The sequence below is a fragment of the Pituophis catenifer genome, unplaced genomic scaffold (assembly GCF_029215685.1).
Source record: "Pituophis catenifer annectens isolate HBS135680 unplaced genomic scaffold, rPitCat1.0.hap2 SCAF_12, whole genome shotgun sequence".
Taxonomy (NCBI): Eukaryota; Metazoa; Chordata; class Lepidosauria; order Squamata; family Colubridae; genus Pituophis; species Pituophis catenifer.
Genome location: NW_027256892.1, coordinates 24,399,750 through 24,420,687, shown reverse-complemented (window position 1 = coordinate 24,420,687; position 20,938 = coordinate 24,399,750). Strand labels below are relative to the sequence as shown.

Sequence of the window (20,938 nt, the reverse complement as noted above, 5' to 3'; positions counted from 1 at the left end):
CCCAAATGGCATCTCCTCCCAGATGGCATCTTCTCCAAAATTTTAGGCTGTCCCTGCTCTGCCTTGCCACAGCCTTCTCCAACTGCTCCAAACACAAACGAGGCCCATTTTTGCACAGGACAAAGGCAACGCTTACGTATTGGGCTGTTAAAAATGTTTGTGAGTGTATCTCTCCCCCCCCCCCCATCTTAACCTCCTTATTGCCATCACATTAGCTTTCCAGCCAGCCAGGAACAGAAATGGAAATGTAATCTCGGGTTAAAAATCTGCAAGGCCAACATTTCGCTCATCCTAAGCAACCCTCTCCTAAGGAAGTTGGCTTGTAATGATGTGTTTGCTCGCCACAAGGTCTCTTCTTCCCCACTCTATAAAAATAATTTCCAGAGATCCAGGAAATGAGGATGCCAGAAGACTGAAAGCCACGAGGAGGAGAGAAAAGAGATGTGGGCATAGGGTTTTTATAAATCAGTGTGTCTTTTCTAAGGCAGTTTCCACTTGGGGAAGGGGTAAGGCAAAATCTTTGGGTGGTGTTGTCCCTAACGGGGGTTCCCCAGGAAGTCAAAAAAGGTCATTATTTTTTTTTTATTTATTTTTTAAAATTTGTATACCGCCCTTCTTCCTGAGGACTCAGGACGGTGAACAGCCAAGTAAAAACATAAACTACAAACATTAAAATACAATTAAAAAGATATATATAAATTTGGCCCCATGATTAAAAACAATAACAAACAATTAAAAACATTTTTAAAAATGTTAGGCCAGCCCGGCTTGCTGGAAAAAGAAGGTTTTAAGGGCACGGCGGAAGGCACCGAGGTCTTGGATTCTCCTTATCTCTGGGGGGAGCTGATTCCAGAGAGTGGGTGCCCACACAGAGAAGGCCCTCCCCCTGGGGGGTCACCAGCCTACATTGTTTGGCTGATGGCACCCCGAGGAGGCCCTCTCTGTGGGAGCGCACAGGTCGATGGGAGGCCGTCGGTAGCAGCAGGCGGTCTCGAAGATAACTAGGTCCTATGCCATGGAGCGCTTTAAAGGTGGTAACCAACACCTTGAAGCGCACCCGGAAGACCACTGGGATTATGATGGCCACAATCGTGCAAAACACAAGGGTTGGACAATGGACATTCCCTGGACCCTGTTGGATGGAGATATGGAGCTCAGAGCATCATCAGAGAACTGGTCTTCTGCCTACCTGGTTTTGATTCTGTGCCTCTGGGTGAAAGACGACCTCGGTGAAGTCCTTCATGGCTAGGAAGGAGGCCGGGGGATACGTGGACAGGATCCCTGCCTGTCTGGGGCTGCCACATGTCCCCCCTTCCTGTGGCATCTGGCTTTCTGCAGTGGCAGCTCTCCCAGGAACCTTCTGACGTTCAACGCATGGACCAGAAGTTCTCCTCCTTGGTGAAGGATCTCCGAAGGGTGAGATGAGGGCTGCAAATTGATGGCTTTTCCCCTTTCCCGGTGAAGGCGATGGGTTAATTTAACCAACTGGCCCTGATCTTGCTTTCAAGATCACAGCCCATCCCTGGCCAACTGAGCCTTGGGAGAAGGGACTTGTTAAGCCGCTAGGAAATGAAAGAATGCGCAAGCATGAAAGCCACCAGGCGCCCCAGCGCCTTAATCCAACTCAGCTGAGGACTCCGCCAGGTCAGAGGCCCTGGCATGGGCTACGGTGCTCTTAAAGACACAGCGCTGCCCAGCCAGACCAGGGCATCTGAACCAGCAAAAACTCTTCTCAAAATGGGCATATATTTATATATATATATTCCAATTTGGGTGGGATGCTAGAAGTGGTGGTGAGAAACAGTTGCACAGGGTAGATTCCTACTAAATATAATGCAAGTGTCATGAAGGATCCTATAAACAAACAAAACAGGATGGCCACATTCTTCAAACTGAGAGAGTAGAGTAGAGTAGAGTAGAGTAGAGTAGAGTAGAGTAGAGTAGAGTAGAATAGAATAGAATAGAATAGAATAGAATAGAATAGAATAGAATAGAATAGAATAGAATAGAATCTTTATTGAGAATAGAATAGAATATAGAGTAGAGTAGAATAGAATAGAATAGAATCTTTATTGAGAATAGAATAGAATATAGAGTAGAGTAGAGTAGAGTAGAGTAGAGTAGAGTAGAATAGAATAGAATAGAATAGAATTTTATTGAGAATAGAATAGAATATAGAGTAGAATAGAATAGAATAGAATCTTTATTGAGAATAGAATAGAATATAGAGTAGAGTAGAGTAGAGTAGAGTAGAGTAGAGTAGAGTAGAGTAGAGTAGAATAGAATAGAATAGAATAGAATTTTATTGAGAATAGAATAGAATATAGAGTAGAGTAGAAGAGAATCTTTACTGAGAATAGAATAGAATAGAATCTTTATTGAGAGTAGAGTAGAGTAGAGTAGAGTAGAATAGAATAGAATAGAATAGAATAGAATAGAATCTTTATTGAGAATAGAATAGAATATAGAGTAGAATAGAATAGAATAGAATCTTTATTGAGAATAGAATAGAATATAGAGTAGAGTAGAGTAGAGTAGAGTAGAGTAGAATAGAATAGAATAGAATAGAATAGAATTTTATTGAGAATAGAATAGAATATAGAGTAGAGTAGAGTAGAAGAGAATCTTTACTGAGAATAGAATAGAATAGAATCTTTATTGAGAGTAGAGTAGAGTAGAGTAGAGTAGAGTAGAGTAGACTAAACTAGAATAGAATAGAATAGAATAGAATAGAATAGAATAGAATAGAATAGAATAGAATAGAATAGAATAGAATAGACAGAACAGAACAGAACAAATATTGGAATGAAGAATAAAGAGTAGAGTAGAGTAGAGTAGAGTAGAATAGAAAAGAATAGAATAGAATAGAACAGAACAGAACAGAACAGAACAGAACAGAACAGAACAGAACAGAACAAATATTGGAATGAAGAATAAAGAATAGAGTAGAGTAGAGTAGAGTAGAATGAGTAAAATAGAATAGGAATAGTGAAAAATGAGCTGTTGTAACTTTGAACGGTCACTAAATGAATTGTTGTAAGTCGAGGACTATCTCTCCCACCATCACAATTCAGGCCCTTGACAATGGGCATCTATTTATGACCTGTTACGGCATCGTGGGGGGGGGTGTATGGTGTTTACAGATCACCGTTTATGATCTTCCCAGCCAGCTCCCAACAAGAAGCAAAATCAACGGGAGATGTCAGATTTTCCTTAACGCCCGTGCGATTCACAACCCTGGCGAAAAAGGTCGCAACATTGGCTGCGACTTGCTTAACCACCTTCCTTAGCCACGGAGGTTCTGTTTGGTCGTAAGCCGAGGAGTCCCTGTTCCCTCTTGGGTGCCAAGCCTCTCTTCCTTGTCCTTGCGTCCAAAGTGCCGTTGGCAGCGCAGCTCTTTCGGCAGGACCGGGCATGTTGCTAAGACGCCCACATTCCAAGCGGCCCGTCGAGCTATTGCAAAACCTTTCTGGTCTTGTTCCAAAGCAAGGGACAAAGAGATCCTTGTTTGCCTGCTCAATTGCTCGGGAAGGAACACTGGCTCCTTATGGGCACTCGGATCTGTTTTTCAATCATTAATCCGCACCCTCGGCTGCATTTGCCTCCGTAATCTTGCTACCGTGGCTAGTCCACCTTTGGTGAGCCGGAGAGGCAATTAACTCAGCCAGGGTGTCCCGCTGGGAAGGATCAGGCAAGTTCCAGAAAAGGGGAAAACTCAAAAAAAAATGCTTCTATAATAGAGACAAAGATCCAAGAGAGGAATATGGGAGGCAAGCTAAGAAACGAAAAATTAAAGCTTTAAAGTGGGCAAGAGACGATGGATAGAAAGGGGATATTTTTAAATATAATAGTGGCATAATTAAAAGTTAGAATAGGGATGCAAACTAGAGAGAATACACCTTTTTATATAATAAGGTGAAGTAATAACAAGAGGGGAAATCAGAATTTGAATGATGGTATTATCAAGTATGCTTGAATAATACGGTGATTGGCATAAAAACAACATATTGAAATTGAATAATTAAATAATGGAAGATTATAACTTAATATAAATATGTATATTATTATTAGAATCATGTAAGCTTGCTAAATGTAACAAATATGATTAATAATATTTTATTTGTTGTAAAAGGAATGACACTTAGAATATGGGGATTGGCATAAAAATAACATATTGAAATATTGAATAACTAAATAATGAAAGATTATAACTTAACATAAATATGTGTACTATTACCAGAATTTTATAAGCTCGTCAAACATGGTAAATATGGTATTATTTTATTTGTACTAAAATGTAAGACAGTCAGGTGCCACGCTGTTCATGCATTGATATGTTTGTAAAAAAATAAAAAACTTGGGGGGAAAAAACAAAACACACTTGTATAAACGAGCCAAGCTGCAAGGGATGAAGCTGATCAGACGTTGCTTCAGCTTTGACTACCCCAACTTTTAAGAAGAGTAAAGTCACTTTTCCCAGAGATAATACAACTACACGCAGTAACAGACAGGCTTAGAAGGAGGCCTGGACTTACGACCGCAACTGAGCCCAAAATTTCCTCTGCTAAGCGAGGCTGTTAAGTGAGTTTGGCTCCATTTTGCGACCTTCCTTGCCGTTTTGGTCAAGTGGATCATGGCAGTTGTTAAATTAGGCGCACGGCTGTTCAGACAATCTGGCTCCCCTATTGGGTTGGCTTGTCAGAAGCTCGCAAAAGGGGATCACGTGACCCCGGAATGCGGCGACCGTCATAAAGATGAATCTGTTGCCAAACGTCCAAATTTTGACCATGTGACCTTGAGGAAGGATGCTTCAATAGTCGTAAGCGTGAGAAAAGGTCATTAAGTCACCCTTTTCAATGCCGCTGTAATTTCAAACGTTCACTACACGAATGGTTGTAAGTTGGGACTATCCGTATAATTTCTTGAATATCTCAAGCCTTACAAATGGACTACACATCTCCATCACCTGTGTACCATAGTATTATGTGCTCCTTCTCTATAATTTTACTACTGTTATCCATGTGCTCTGTGCCACTGATGCACAGCCTTTTCTTCACCACTATTTTCCCACTGTGCAAAAATGGAAGATACATTTTGGAGCGCGCACAGGGCAGGGATTCAGTTGGTTCGGACCGGTTCGGTTCGAACCGGTAGCTCTGACGATCAGCTGAGAGCGAACCAGTTCGCTCCGACAATCAGCTGGGCCCGCCCACCTGCCTGCCCCTGTGCTATACCTACCTATATTTCCTTTGTTTGAAGCCCAGCTGATAGGCGCGGCAGAGCAGAACCGCGCCTCAGCTGTTTTACTCACCGGGGCTGCTGTAGAAGGTAAGTTTTAGCGCTGTTTTCAACTGCCCTGCGTACGGGCGGAGCGCGAAGCGCACGCTCAACAAACCGGTTGTTACATCGGTTGAATCCTACCACTGAGCGCGCACCCACCCTCTCCCCAGGTCCCAGAGCATCAAAAGCTCCTGGGTCATCTCTTCTGCCACCCTGTCCTGGGATAGGGAACTTTGACTCCCTGATCTGGCTTTTAAGTAGCTCCCTTCACAGTCAGACTGCCCCAGGAGCTGCTGATACAGTTTTACGGAGGAATGATCGAGTCTGTCGTTTGTACTTCTATAACTGTCTGGTTTGGTACTGCAACCAAACAGGCAAGAGACTGCAACGGATAGTTAGGTTTGCAGAAAAAAAAAAAAAACAATGGCAACCAGCCTTCCTTCCACCGTGGATCCGTATATTGTGTGGGTCAGAAGGAAGGTTGAGAAAATATCTGCAGACCATTCACATCCTGGACATAAAATTGTTTCAACTCGTCCCCTCAGGGTGGCGCCAGAGGGCACTGCATGCCAAAACAACTAGAGCTTGTTTCCTTCCTGCCATCACTCTGCTGAACACCCAATCCCCACAGTAGTTTTATGTCTAAGGATATTTACCTATGTTGTACGGCTGTATTGCCATTCTCCTCATTTGTTCTATTACCCTTTTCTTATTGGTATCATTATTAAAGGTAAAGGTAAAGATTCCCCTTGCACATATGTGCTAGTCGTTCCTGACTCTAGGAGGCGGTGCTCATCTCCGTTTCAAAGCCGAAGAGCCAGCGCTGTCCGAAGAAGACGTCTCCATGGTCCTGTGGCCGGCATGACTCAACGCCAAAGGCGCACGGAACGCTGTTCCCTTCCCACCAAAGGTGGTCCCTATTTTTCTACTTGCATTTTTTACCTGCTTTTGAACTGCTAGGTTGGCAGAAGCTGGGACAAGTAACGGGAGCTCACCCCATTACGCGGCACTCGGGATTCAAACCGCTGAACTGCCGATCTTTCGATCAACAAGCTCAGTGTCTTTGCCACTGAGCCACCGCATCCTTTTTGGTATCCTTTTTGATATCATTATTATGATGATGTTATTACTCGGCTGTTTTGCATGTACACTGAGAGCTTCTGTACCGGAGACAAATTCCTTGTGTGTCTAATCGCACTTGGTCAAATAAAAGTATTCAATTCATATTTCAGGAAAGTGAACTGCCCATCCTATAACCCCCTCATGCCTGCGAATAGGCAGCCACGTCCTTCAGCTCTTCCTGCAGAAGGACCACCTACAACTGCTTTGCTCAACCGCGGAAGGAATCCTGAGGTCCGCCAGCCGAGCCGTCCTCCTTCAGAGAAAATACATTTGAGTCCATCATCCAGATTGTGGCAGATTCAACAAGAGTCAAGCCTCAACAGCTCATCAGGGGCCGGGGGCTTCTTACCGCACAACCCATCCCTCCCATCAGAAAGATTTCTTGCCCGCAATTCACAGACACTTGTGCACAAACGCAATGGGCTGTTCATCAACTTACAATTTTATTTCTGTACAAGCCTCCTTCCTGAGTGACCACGGTCCGTCCTCCAGCCTTGCTTACACAGTAAACAAGCTGTTCAGTCCAAACTGATAAATGAGAAAAAAAAAAACCCACAAACACAAACACACACACACACACACACACACAAACGAAACAAAAAAAATACCCCGTCCCAAACCAAGCAAAATAGTAACACTGAGAAAGGCTTTGCTAGCCGGATCCTTGATGTCTCGGTTACCCCTTCTGCCTTCCCCTCGGGGGTCCTGAGCATCCGCCTGGTTGAAATGGAGTGAAATATGCAAAGGGGGGAGGGCATTGGAGGGAAGGCCATGAGAATGGCAGAAGGGGGTCGAGGGGCATCTTTTGGGCTGCAAACTAAAGTGCCCACTAAAACCAACCTCAATGCTCTGCTTGATTCATAACTGAGTTAAAATTGGCTCGGTGCTTTTTTCAGAGCTTTGCAAGGGGCGGGGGATGAAAAGGGGGGGGGGGAATAAAACAGGGGAGGGGGGTTTCCACCCAGCAAATGTCTGGTTGTAAAACCGTCAAGGTGCTAACTCTAACTCTCAGCCCTTCAAGTAGTGCCTGCTTCGGAGGTGGGCTGAAAGGTTGACCCTGCACGATGGAGATGGAGAATAAATAAGAGGATGGATGAGTTTGGTGATGCTGCCCAGGTGGCCCATCAAGGCCATCGCTCCCAAACTGGCTTAAAAAACCCTCCTCTCTAACGAGGTGCGTTTTGGCGACTCCACGGCATGCATGCAGCGAGAACCAAAATGAAAACTGAATCAAAGCAATCCTCATTTCGGAAAGGCAGTGAAAATTGTCCGAAGCGTTCCTGAATGGCCTCCGTCCCAAGAGGAATGAGGGATATGTGGCAGGCAAAAGTTGGGACAGCAGGAGAACAAAGCTGAGGGATGTGGGGTTTTTCTCCACCCCATATTTCTGCTGGTTGCGCTGTCGTGTCCCTTTCCGAAGGGCACTGAAAACACACCGTGTCTTTCGTCTGGATGCTTTTAAGGCACAGTCGTGACAAGAAAACAGGTAGAATTGGATCCAGCGAGTCTCTGCTTTTGCGATAAAGTCAGTAAAAATCCGTCCACGAGTGCTTCCAGTTTGTAAAAAAAGAAACCAAGAACAGCCCCCACCTCTGCGAAGAGATAGGACTCGAAGTCCACGGTTCCTGCAGAGAAATCCCTCTCACCCCCCCATCCCCCGAGGAGGGTCGTGCGAGAGCTGTGCAAAAAAACACAAACACGCCTTGCCGGATCTAAGATGCAAAATCGGATTCCGGTAAACCTTATCTAGTTCTGCAATTCTATGGCCAAAGTGGCGTTCGACTGGCATCGGACAGAGAGAAAACACCTCCGTGGCTCAGCTCCGACACCCCCCACCAAAGGAATCACAGGGGGACAGACAGGTTGCTGCCCCCCCCGGAAAGAACAGCAGTTGTTTGTGGCTTATTGCACACCAAATTGTGGAAGGGTTAAGGGTGTGGGCAGACAAGGGGAGAAGGGAGGAAGGAAAAGGGAGGAAAGGAAAACACAGAAACCACCCCTGAGAAAAAAATTTGTCGGAGCGATGGAGGTAGCGTGGAAACTGCCCTCCAAGGATGGTATTTTATCCCTGGTTCTCTCCATCTTCTGTCCTGTGCGTGGGAGAAAGGCATTCCGGTAAAGACCGGCAACTTTAGTTAACGCTTTATTAAAAGCATTTTCTTCCTCCCTCCCTCTCTTTCTCTCTCTCTCTCTTTTTTTGCTTTTGCTTGTTTTTTAGGAAAAAAGGGGGGGAAAACCCAGTTTAGAAAAAAAATCCCTCAAGTCACCATTGTCCTGGGTCTCTACACACTCCCGCACCCCACCCCACTCCCGTTGCATTTCTGAGCTGGTGCTTGGCTTGCGTCCTTCCTCCGGGATATTACGAGGATTCCTTTCCGTGGGGACGTGCGTGGCGGGTGGCGGAGGGGAGCGTGACCTGGAAGCTACATTCGGGAAGACGGGCTGGCCAGCTCATAGAAGAGGAGATAGGCGTCGCTGCTGCGGAGGTGGCCCAGGGAGATCGGCGTGACGCTGCGGGAAGGACAGAAAGGGAAACCGGCGTTAAGAGGGTGGGAGACCCATCTGGGATGGGGTGGGGTGTAAATGAAGAATGGATGTAAGGAAAACTGGCAACAAGGGATGCCTACTTTGATTTCTGGCTGGTTCTGACCCACACTCACTCCAGTCCCGAGGGGTAAAGATAGGGAGTGCTGGCAGTCCTCATTTTACGACTAGAATCAGAACCAGTTTTCTGGTTGTACATTATTACGGTCCTCAGTCGAGGGACTGAGTCCTGATACAAGGACAATTTTTTTCTGTCATTTGTTAAGTGAATCATTGTTCTGCGAACGATTCGGTTGTAAGTGTGAAGCGGTTCTTCTGAATGGTAGGGGTTTTTTGCCGGAAATCAGCCAAAAAAATTGCCATTCATGGTGACTACGGGAGTCTGCAACTGGTCACAAAGACGCACCCAGTTGTCACAGGACAGCGAGTGTGGGTGTGTGTGGGGCACATTTTAGGATGGCCAGAAGTGTATTATGGGCTGTAAATGCCCGTTCTGGGCTTGTTGTAATTCAACCAGTTGTAAATTGAGGACCATCAGAACATTATACTGATTAATTATTTTTTTAAAACAAGAGTAAGTGACTTTGAGGAGTGGGCCATCCAAAGAGGCAAACCCTCCCTTTGAAAAGGGAGAATTGTGTTTCCCGGGCTGAATGATGAGAGGCAAACTGAGGCAGTCCTCAGTTTATGATCAGTATTGAACTCAAAATTTTTGTTGCTAAGTAAGACAGTTGTCGAGTTAAATTTTGTCCCCTTTTATGACCTCTCTTGCTCGGGGAAAGAGTTGGGAGGGCGAAAAGAGAGGCCGGATGCCCGCTTACCGTGAGTCGTTAAAGGTGTGCCATTCTCCAGAGACGGGACTCTTGCAGTAGGCCGTGTAATGGCCGCCCATCGTGGTCCCGCTATGGTTGGAGATGGCGTAGAGATTGTAAATTGCGTGATCTGAAAACGGAAGAGGTCAAATTACCGTCAGGGGAGCCTTTCGTTCACTTCTGGGTGTGCAAAAACCTGAGGCGGCCTCCATCAGAAGCGTGCAATGGCCCCCCCCTCTTTCTCCTCAAATATTGCTAGCAGGATTTGCCGTGGCTTGACATTTGTTGACTTGCAAAAATCAATAAAATAAATAATCCGAAGAATCTCTTCATCACAATCTTGGCTCCCAAGAGGAGATTCGGAAGGAGAAGCAGAGTTTTTAATCTTTATTTTTATTTCATGATTATTTTACAGCAGTGGCCAAAATTGTGGAAACCTTTTGGGGAAAGTGTATTTTCTAAAACTACCTAATGACACCACTTCTTTTTTTGGGAGTAGTACCATAAAGTGATATTTCAATTTCTATTCTATTCTATTCTATTCTATTCTATTCTATTCTATTCTATTCTATTCTATTCTATTCTATTCTATTCTATTCTATTCCATACCTCATTCTTCTATTCTTTTTATTCCATTATTCTATTATTCTATTCTATTCTATTCTATTCTATTCTATTCTATTCTATTCTATTCTATTCTATTCTATTCCATACTTCATTCTTCTATTCTTTTTATTCCATTATTCTATTCTATTCTATTCTATTCTATTCTATTCTATTCTATTCTATTCTATTCTATTCTATTCTATTCTATTCCATACTTCATTCTTCTATTCTTTTTATTCCATTATTCTATTCTATTCTATTCTATTCTATTCTATTCTATTCTATTCTATTCTATTCTATTCTATTCTATTCTATTCTATTCCATACTTCATTCTTCTATTCTATTCTATTCTATTCTATTCTATTCTATTCTATTCTATTCTATTCTATTCTATTCTATTCTATTCCATACTTCATTCTTCTATTCTTTTTATTCCATTATTCTATTCTATTCTATTATTCTATTCTATTCTATTCTATTCTATTCTATTCTATTCTATTCTATTCGGCTCAGTGACTAAGACACTGAGCTTGTCGATCAGAAAGGAGTCGGCAGTTCAAATCCCAAGTACCGGTCTCCGTGCGTGAGCAGGGGGTTGGACTAGATGACCTCGAAGGTCCCTTCCAACTCTGTTACTATTACTTACTATTCTCACATACACCCAGATCTGCAGTGTAAACCTCCCCTCCCCCGTGAAAGTGGGTCCCTGGCACCCAAAAGGTTGGGGGTTGGTGTCTTAGATGACCCCCCCCCCTTCCGCATCATCATCACCCTGGCTGGTTCTTCCAAATCCTGCCGGAGATACTCACTGCAATTCTGAGAGGCAAATTCCCGTAGATCCAGATCCTTAAGCGGGAAATTGACAAAGGTGGTGAGTTTGCTGGATCGCATCCTGGCTTCGGAGAAACGTTTCAGGTCTGGGCGAGGAATTAAGGAAAAAGGGGGAGGGCCAAATGGTTCCCACAAGCAAGGAATGTTTGTTTATTTTATCTTCTTCTTCTTCTTCTTCTTCTTCTTCTTCTTCTTCTTCTTCTTCTTCTTCTTCGTCTTCTTTTAATGACCCCATAATCCCTTGCTGAGTCTGGAGAACTGAATGGAGCTAGCAGAGTCTTTTAATGGCCGGATGCCTTTCCTGTCACCAATGCAGAGTTTTGTTCAGCAGATATATTCTCATCGTGCCCAGAGAGAGAAATATCTGCCTCTACCTAGGATCGAACTCACAGCCTCCTGATTGTGAGGCCAGAGCTCCACCTCTAGGCCACCGCACCACTCCTTGGTTTATTTATTTTATATCCCACATTTATTATTTTTACAAATAACTCCAGGCATCCAACACAACTTCCTCCTCCTCTTTCCCCCCACAACAACAACTCTGTGAGGGAGGTTGGGCTGAGAGAGAAGAGGACTGGCCCAAAGTCACCCAGCCGGCTTTCATGGCTAAGGCAGGACTTGAACTCATGATCTCCTGCTTTCTAGCCTAGCGTCTTTACCTCAAGAAATGTAAAGCAAAAAAGTTGAGGCTGTAATTTGTGTGTGTGTACGTTCTACTCAGCGGTGAAATGCACTTACCTTCGCTACCGGATCGGAAATGTGAGTGCGTACATGCTCGCTATGCTCGTGCGCACCTCTTCTGCACATGTACAGAGCCTTCTGTGCATGCGCAGAGGGTCAAAAACGGGACATAATGACGTCCCGGCGGGTGGGCGGAGTCTCCCACCACTGGCCCTACCAGTTCGTGCAAACCGGATAGATCCAGCTGGATTTCACCGCTGGTTCTACTGCACTGAAAAAAACCTGCGCCTTCTCAAACCCAAGAGGACTAGGATCTTGAAATAATAAACTGTTCAAGCTAAGTCCTCCGCAGGCTGGATTCTGGGCCCAGTAAAACTGTCTGCCCTTGATGGATGGCTGATGGACACCCGTCAAGTCGCCACACATCCACATGTGAGGTCTCCTTGCTATGGAGCCTCCCATAGTGGTTGGATACGAGATGGACAGCAAATAAATCCCATAAATAAATAAACAACCGAGGCCAAATCCTCCGGGGGGGGGGAAAAAAAGAAGAAAGGATACGTAAAACCAGGATCTTGGGGAAACGTTGGATGCTGAATTTCTTCATGCATTTCGTCCTCGCTTTGCAATGGTAGCACGTCTGCAGAGACAAAGGACAGCCAGGGTTTAGGAGGGGAGCACCGGAGATGCGGAGGGGAAGGGTATCTAGCGCACAAACATTGTTAGGAAAGACAGACATGGGACAAGTGGACCCAGCTGGGGGAAAACTTTTTTAGTTTTTAAAAAAACTTTTTTAGTTTTTAATTGTTATTAATTGTTTAGTTTTAATCTGTTAACGGGTTTTAATTCGCATTGTTTTAATTCGGGCCAAAGTATATAATTCTTTTAATTAATTTTAAATTTTGTATTGTTATGTATTTTAGTTCTGGCTGTGCACCGCCCTGAGTCCACTAGGAGAAGGGCGGTATATAAATTGAATAAATAAATAAATAAATAAATAAATAAATAAATAAATAAATAAATAAATAAATAAATAAATAAATGCCAATGGCAGAACGGTGGGGCCGGCTTTGATTTCACAAATTAAAAAAAAAAAAAAAAAACCCTTATTTTTAGAGAAAAAACTGACGTGGGCAGGTTCAGATTAACAGAGTTGGAAGGGACCTTGTAGGTCATCTAGTCCAACCCGCTGCCCAACAGGAACCCATTTCTGACAGATGGCAGTCCAGTCTCTTCTTGAAACCTTCCAGTGGTGAAGCTCCTGCAACTTCCGAAGGCAACTTCTGTTCCATCGGTTGATTGTTCTCACTGTCAGAAAATTCCTCCTTATTTCCAGGTTGAATCTCTCCTTGGTCAGTTTCCATCCATTATTCCTTGTCTGGTTGCTTTGGAGAATAGCTTGACCCCCTTCCTCCTCTCTGGGGCAGCCCCTCAAATATTGGAAGATGCTATCCTGTCTCCCCTGGTCCTTCTCTTCACTAGACTAGCCATGCCCAGTTCCTGCAACCGTTCATTGTATGTTTTAGCCTCCAGTCCCCTCATCATCCTGGTTGCTCTTCTCTGCACTCTTTCTAGAGTCTCAACATCTTGTGTGGTGACCAAAACTGGATGCAGTACTCTAGGTGTGGTCTTACTAAGGCTTTATAAAGTGGTACCCTGTTTCCCCCCAAATAAGACATCCCCTGAAAATAAGCCCAATTGGGCTTTTGAGCGCATGGCAATAAGGCTAAGCGCTTATTTCAGGGTTAAAAAAATATATATAAGACAGGGTCTTATTTTCAGGGAAACTCGGGTATTAATACCTCCCTTGATCTTGGTCCTCATTTTACCTACTTCGAAAGGATGGAAGGCTGAGTCAACCTTGAGCCTGGTGAGATTCGAACTTGTAGTAATTGCAGGCAGCTGGTGCTATTTAACAGCACTTTAGTCTGCTGTGCCACCAAAAGCTCTTAAAGGCAGCCCTCCCATTATGGACTCAGCTCCTCTGCAGGTCAAAAATCCTAAACTTGGGATCATCCCCTATAGCAGTCTTCCAATATTTGAGGAGCAGCCATAAAGATGAGGGGGTCCACCTATTTTCCAAAGCACCAGAAGGTAAGAGAATAAACAACGGATGGAAACTAATCAAGGAGAGAAGCAGCCTAGAACTAAGAGAAATTTCCTGGCAGTCAGAATAATTAACCAGTGGAACAATTTGCTTTCAAAAGTTGTGGGCGCCTCATCACTGGAGGTTTTTAAGAAGAGATTGGGCAACCATTTATCCAGAATGGTGTAGTCTAGATTGGGGTTGGACTAGATGACCTCCAGGGTCCCTTCCGACTCTGTTCTTCTGTTGAGTTCTGTTAAGCTTCACATGAGCCAGAGGCTGACACAACAACCAGATGAGGCAACAATTAACAGAAGAATAGACATGTCTGAGGTTTCCCAACCCATTAATCTAGAAACTTAAATCCAGCTTTTGCAACAAGGTATTCTCAAACCAAAGAAATAATTTCCAGAGTTGGATTGGAAGACCTCCAAGGTCCCTCCTTCCAACTCTTAGGATTCTTAAAAATCGTCAGCAACTTCATTTTGTGCAAAACTCCAAACCAATTTTTTTTTTTAAAAAAAAAAATCCATCTAGTGGTTGATTTTGAAATCTAGGGCTTAAAAACTCTTGGAATAAGAGACGTGAACTGCGTGCAGAAACCTGACGAGGTTTTTTTTGCACCTTCCTCCCCATCTGGACTTACGGGCTTCTCGTCTCCATCTAGAACATCTTCCTTGGTGAAGAGTCGCATGCAGTCAATCAAATTCACCTCGCCGTAGCTTTTCTGCAGAAGGAGAAGGAGGAGGAGGAGAAAAGAGAGAGAGGGAGGGAGGGAGGGAGATCCAAGAGGTTAGGTCGCCAGTGCAAGAAGAGGCAGATCTGGGGTCAACGGGAAGCCAATGGGAGCCCCAGGGCGTAGAAGGTTACCTTGGCAATGGGCAGGGACAGGTCCCAGAAAGGATCAAAGGCAGTGGAACAGTAGCCGCAAGAACTGCAGGTCAAGGAGCTCTTTAGTTGCCCAACAAAGAGATCTAAAGAAAGAGAAGATGGGGAATGTGAAGGTGGAGACCAAGCAGGGTTACCATGTACGTAGGAGATGGATCTTCCTCCTGCCTGGAAGCTTGAAGAGATGCTTCACGTCATTCGAGTACGGAGAACAGAGGATCTGATCTCATGGTTGGGTTATCTCCATACTCTTAGTCACCAAGCAGCCAACTTGCTTTTGACCTCATTTGTTGTGCAAGCTCAGGCTAATGTTTTTCACTGACGCTTCTCTGCGTAGGAGTTACCCATGACCTAGTTACGTGGATAGGTGCGCTACGCAACAGTGACAATGGAAGGCAGGTTTTGTTTTTTTTTTAAATGTAAGTTTTAGAAAGAAGCTTCAAAGTCTTGACTGGGGTTGGATCTCAACTCCGTACTTCTCAAGGCTTTCTGAAGCTTCTCTTCCCAGTGCCTAGATCTGGAGATCGGGTGGAGATCCGTTTTGCGGTTTTCCAAAAATCAGCTGAGGAATTTCAGAGAGCACGAAACGCTCCTTGATCTTTGTGGTTGCCCATTCCCAACCCGGTTTGAGTTGCCAGTTTAGTTGCTGGGAAGCAAACACGCAAATCGTAGCCACAAATTCAACACAAGCTTCTTGTGCGGCCCTGAATCAGGGATGAAATGCTCCTGGTTCGGACCGGATTGTCCGATCCGGTAGCGATGGCGGTGGGCGGTTCGGAGAACCGGTAGCAAAAATCCCTGTGTCCCTCACCATGCTCAGCTGAGTCGCACGATCATCAGAGGCTTTTTTTTTTTCTTTTAAAAGCATTTTTTCTACAACCTCTTCGGACGAAAAAATGCTTTTAAAAGTTAAAAAAAAAAAGCCTCTGATGATTGCGCAGCTCAGCTGGGATCCTCAGAGGCTTTTCAAAGCATTTTTTTCTGCACCCTCTTGGCCGAAGAGGTGGTTAAAAAAAATGCTTTGAAACGTCTCTGATGATCCCAGCTGAGTCGCCTGATCGTCAGAGGCTTTTCAAAGCATTAGAAAAAATGCTTTGAAAAGTTAAAAAAAAAAAAGTTGGCCACGCCCACCCCATCACATTGCCCACCCACCCACCAAGCCACGCCCACAGAACCGGTAGTAACACATTTTACATTTCACCCCTGCCCTGAATGACTAGATAAACTAGGACTGAATGAACAAAGCTTGGCCATTGGAAAGGTCAAAATATTTTCTAAAAAGTTTGCCTGGGTTCCGTGTGTCAAATGACGGGGTGGGGGGTCCAGCATTAGGTGGAGTCATACATTAAAAAGAGGAAAAAAAAATAAGTTCATCATGAATGGATTTGACAGCCAGGTTAATTACTGGGGAAAAAAACAACAACAAATTGCAGCTTTGCTGCAATTGAAATGTTGCTTTGAAATACGCAAGGAAGTCTGAACAAAACGACAATGAAAACGTTCTTTTAACAATGTTCAGTCAAGAGTTCTATAAATATCAACAATTCAATGAACAAATTCAATGAACAGTTGCTCTTCCTGGCTTTGATCCGAGGACATCAAGACCAGACTTGACCTGATACAAATTTTTTAAAAAGAAATGAAACCGAAAGAAAGTGGCAACCTTGAACGAAAAGGGAACGAAAACAAAACTTTCAACCAAGTTTTGAAAGAGGCAGCTATGCTAATTAGGGTCAATGCCATCGGAGTGTTTCTGAAGATTTCGCCACCTTCGAAACCCACAACCGGCAAGGAAGTGACACGGTTGACTGCCATGGCAATGAAAGCCAACATTTCTCAACCACTTGAAGATATGTGCACTTGGACTCCCAGAGCAATCCATGCTGGTCTTAAAAGTGGCCACTTTTTATCAGGTGACACGTCTGATCATTTTGTGAGTCGCCCCCAATGCGTTTTTGTCTTAATGATGTCACCAAGTCCTTCTTCTTCCTACGTGACGACCAACTGAGATGACAGAAAAGTCCCAGAATGGGTGAAGAAGAGGCAGAGGGGCTGGTGGGGAGACCCTCTCGCTGGAAATGGGCTTTGTCCCTCAGCGCACCTACAATGGACCCCTTTCTGAGACAGTTCTCCAGGAAGGTTCTCCGAAGTCCAAACAAATTTAGCCAAGCCATTAAGGTAAAGGTAAAGGTTCCTCTTGCACATATGTGCTAGTTGTTCCCGACTCTAGAGGGTGGTGCTCATCTCCATTTCAAAGCCAAAGAGCCCGCGCTGTCCGAAGAAGACGTCTCCGTGGTCCTGTGGCCGGCATGACTCAATGCCAAAGGCGCACGGAACGCTGTTCCCTTCTCACCAAAGGTGGTCCCTATTTTTCTATTTTGCATTTTTTAACATGCTTTCGAACTGCTAGGTTGGCAGAAGCTGGGACAAGTCACGGGAGCTCACCCCGTTACGCGGCACTAGGAATTCGAACCGCTGAACTGCCGACCTTTCCATCGACAAGCTCAGCGGCTTAGCCACTGAGCCACCACGTCCCTTTTTGCCAAATCATTGGTACATCTTCAATCAGTTTTTCTCAACCGTGTCAACTTTAAGAAGTCAAGAATTTAAGAATTCTGGCCGGGGAATTCTGGAAGGGGAAGTCCACCCCTCTTAAAGCATGCTGACTAGGGAATTCTGGGAACCGAAGTCCACCCACCTTAAAGTCGCCAAGCCCCCCTACCTCACATCCATCAATCCACAAACTCTTTTTTTGACGGCCCCACCAGAAACTCACCCCCAATCCGGCTGTCTTCTCTCGCGAGGTATCTCATCCACATCTGCCTACCCTTCTCGTCGTCCCTGCCGGAGACACGCAAGAGAGAGAGAGAGAGAAGGTGAAGAGGTTTTCCCAGCGGAGATCAACAGCCCTGGAATCAGATCCCAGAAGGGCTTTTTTCCAAGAGGCAGCTGGACTTCCTACAAGAACCATTTGCGCTTCAGTTTGAGATGAAGACAACACAGGCTCATCCTCCCACACAGCCTGGGCTCGTCTTCAACAGGGCAGGAAAACACCCTGCAGAAAGGACAGCTCCAACTTCTCAAGGAAAGAATAAGACAGATTCAGAGCAGAAGAAGCTTCTTGGGTGAGAAGCGAAACGGCTTCAAAGAAAAAAGAAGGAAGTCCAGTTGCCTCTTGAAAAAGCACCTTTGGGACAACCTTGACCTGGATGGCTGAGAATCTCCATAAACTTCCTTTTCTTTCTCCTTCCTTCCTTCCTTCCTTCCTTCCTTCCTTCCTTCCTTCCTTCCTTCCTTCCTTCCTTCCTTCCTGTCTGTTAGAATCCAGTATTGCAGGCTAATTCTGCCAATTGCCAGGAGTTCGATCCTGACTGACTCAAGGTTGATTCAGCCTTCCCTCCTTCTGGAGTGGGTAAAATGAGGACCCACATTGTTAGGGGCAAGAGGCTGACTCTGTAAACCGCTTAGAAAGGCTGGCTGTAAAGCACTGTGAAGCGGTATATAAGTCTAAGTGCTAGTGCTATTCCTTCCTTCCTTCCTTCCTTCCTTCCTTCCTTCCTTCCTTCCTTCCTTCCTTCTCTCCCAGTGCTTAGAATACAATATTGCAGGTTAACTCTGCCCACTGCCAGGAGTTCAATCCTGAGCAGCTCAAGATTGACTCAGCCTTCCATCTTTCCGAGGGAGGTAAAATGAGGACCCAGATTGTTGGGGGCCATAGGATGATTCTGTAAACCGCTTAGAGAGGGCTGTAAAAGCACTATGAAACGGTATATAAGTGCTATTGCTATTGGGATTGAACCCAAACTGGATCTTTCTTTGGGGACCCAGCCCCGTAGATGGACCTTCTCAAGCACAAGCTTGTTCAGTCCAGACCAGGCCAGGGTCATCGGCGTCCAGTGGTCTCCAGCCCCTCCCATCATCCCGAAACAACTGTCCCGGTGCTTCAGTTCTGCTGGGACTCACGGTAAATGGTCCAGGTTGTCATTGTTGCCTTTGGGACGGACCAACACCCGGTTCACTTCGTTGTGGAGCCCGTCGAGGAGGAAGCGCAGGAACTCCTGGGCGTCCTGCTGGCTGCGAGAGAGGAAGGACGGGTGTCAATCTAAGGGGAAGGAGGTGCCAGTCAGGCCCCACCAAAGGAGCCTGAGAGAAGAAGAGGAAACCGACTCTCTTCCTCCCCTCCTATCCTTCTGCAGGGAGTTTATTTATTTATTTTCATGTATTAAATTTAGAGACCAAAGCGATTCTGGGTGGTTAGGACAGATTATTGACAGAAGGAAAGGAAAGGGGAGGAGAGGGGGGGAGGGAGAGGGAAGGGGAAAGGGAAGAGAGGAGGAGAGGAGACAGGAGGAGGAGAGGGACAGGGAGAGGAGAAGAAGGAAGGAGGGAGAGGGGAAGACGGGAGGAGAGGAGAAGGAGGAGAGGAAGAGGGAGAGGGGAAGAGAAAGGGGAAGGAGGAGAGGGAGAGGATGGAGAGAAGAGGAGAGGAGGAGAAGGAGGGGAGGGAGAAGGAGAGGGGAAGAGAGGAGGGGAGCGAGAAGGGAAGATGGGAGGAGAGGAAAAGAAGGAGGAGAGGAAGAGGGAGAGGGGAAGAGAAAGGGGAACGAAGAGAGGAGAGGAGATGGAGAGGAGAGGGAAAGGATGGAGAGGAGAGGAGAGGAGAAGAAGGAGGGGAGAGAGAAGGAGAGGGGAAGAGAGGAGAAGAGAAGAAGGAGGAGAGGGAGAGGGGAAGAGAAAGGGGAAAGGGAAGAGAGGAGAGGAGAGAGAAGAAGGAGGAGAGGGGAGGAGGAGAGGAGAGGATGGAGAGGAGAGGAGAAGAAGAAAGGGAAGAGAGGGGAGGAGGAGAGAAAAGGAGAGGAGGCCAAACTAACTCTCTCTCTTCATCAGATTTGGAAAGACGGGATACAGTAAGGTAGAGGTGGCCACCTTTGGATCTGCTAGAATTTTTGGATTTTAACATCCTCCATTCCCTACCGGAATGCTGAATGCCAAGGAATGGGAGTTGTAGTTCCAAAGACCAACCGGAACAACAGGTTGCTATGAAGGAATGCAGAGCTAGCAAATGCTAAAAGCTCTACTGAGGTTGAAGAAGGAGAAGCAAGGGAGGAACGAAAAGTAAAAGAGAAGGCACTCGATTCCCCGCTCTTACTTGTATCCCACAAAGCGGGGAGCGTATCGTTGAATCTGCATCTTGAATTCGGAAGGGCTCACGGATTCATTGGGGGACGAGGTCCACAACGCCTGGATGAGCTTGGCGAACTCTGGAGAGAGGGGAGGAAGCAAGGCGGCCGTGAACACACGAGCACAGAAGAAGCCAAGGTGGCCACGACAGAGCCAGACCTTGTTCCATCCCTTCCAGACCCAACGTGGGTCCCTGCGGGGAGACACGAGCTCTGGCTGACTTCCTAGCTATGATCCACATGACGGGAGACCTGTGGGGCCCTAATGGCCGGGGTCCATGACGTTAACGACTGCCAAATGGAGCAGGGAACTGGGGGGTGGGGGAGAGGAGAGAAAGAGAAGAATTCAAGGGATGGAGGGGGTCCTTGGTCCTCTCTGAGCCTTGGTGGTTTTCTTGCAGACGTTTCATGACCCAACTGGGTAACATCGTCAGTGCTAGAAGGGAGGGGCGTTGCCGAGACAAAGAGGAGAAGAAGGAAGGAAGGAAGGAGAGGAGAGGAGAGGAGAGAGAGGAGAGGAGGAGGAGGAGGAGGAGGAGGAGAAGGAGAAGGAGAAGGAGAAGGAGAAGGAGAAGGAGAAGGAGAAGGAGAAGGAGAAGGAGAAGGAGAAGGAGAAGGAGAAGGAGAAGGAGAAGGAGAGAGAAGGAGAAGGAGAACTGGGGGCGGGGTCCTTGGTCCTCTCTGAGCCTTGGTGGTTTTCTTGCAGACGTTTCATGACCCAACTGGGTAACATCGTCAGTGCTAGAAGAAGTCTGAACGAGAGCAATCCCACTCCCTTCTACTACTGGTGATGTTCCCTAGTTGGGTCATGAAACATCTGCAAGAAAACAGCCAGGCTCAAAGCTCACCAAGGACCCCACAGTCTTCCTCCTTCTCCCCCCCACTCTCTTCTAGCACTGATTATGTT

General features: G+C 45.7%; 1 protein-coding gene across 1 annotated transcript in view; it reads right to left on the bottom strand.

The window, feature by feature from the left end:
- Positions 1-6,823: 6,823 nt before the first annotated feature.
- USP2 (ubiquitin specific peptidase 2) overlaps positions 6,824-20,938 on the bottom strand; it is a 22,024-nt gene continuing 7,909 nt past the window's right edge. Inside the window, exons 4-12 of the mRNA XM_070952324.1 lie at positions 20,001-20,112; positions 18,815-18,925; positions 17,628-17,692; positions 14,834-14,937; positions 14,610-14,690; positions 12,439-12,517; positions 11,175-11,282; positions 9,768-9,888; positions 6,824-8,913 (exon numbers count right to left, since the gene is read on the bottom strand). Of these exons, the coding sequence (XP_070808425.1) occupies positions 8,826-8,913; positions 9,768-9,888; positions 11,175-11,282; positions 12,439-12,517; positions 14,610-14,690; positions 14,834-14,937; positions 17,628-17,692; positions 18,815-18,925; positions 20,001-20,112 (869 nt within the window). The 3' untranslated portion in view covers positions 6,824-8,825. The remainder of the gene's footprint in view (positions 8,914-9,767; positions 9,889-11,174; positions 11,283-12,438; positions 12,518-14,609; positions 14,691-14,833; positions 14,938-17,627; positions 17,693-18,814; positions 18,926-20,000; positions 20,113-20,938) is intronic.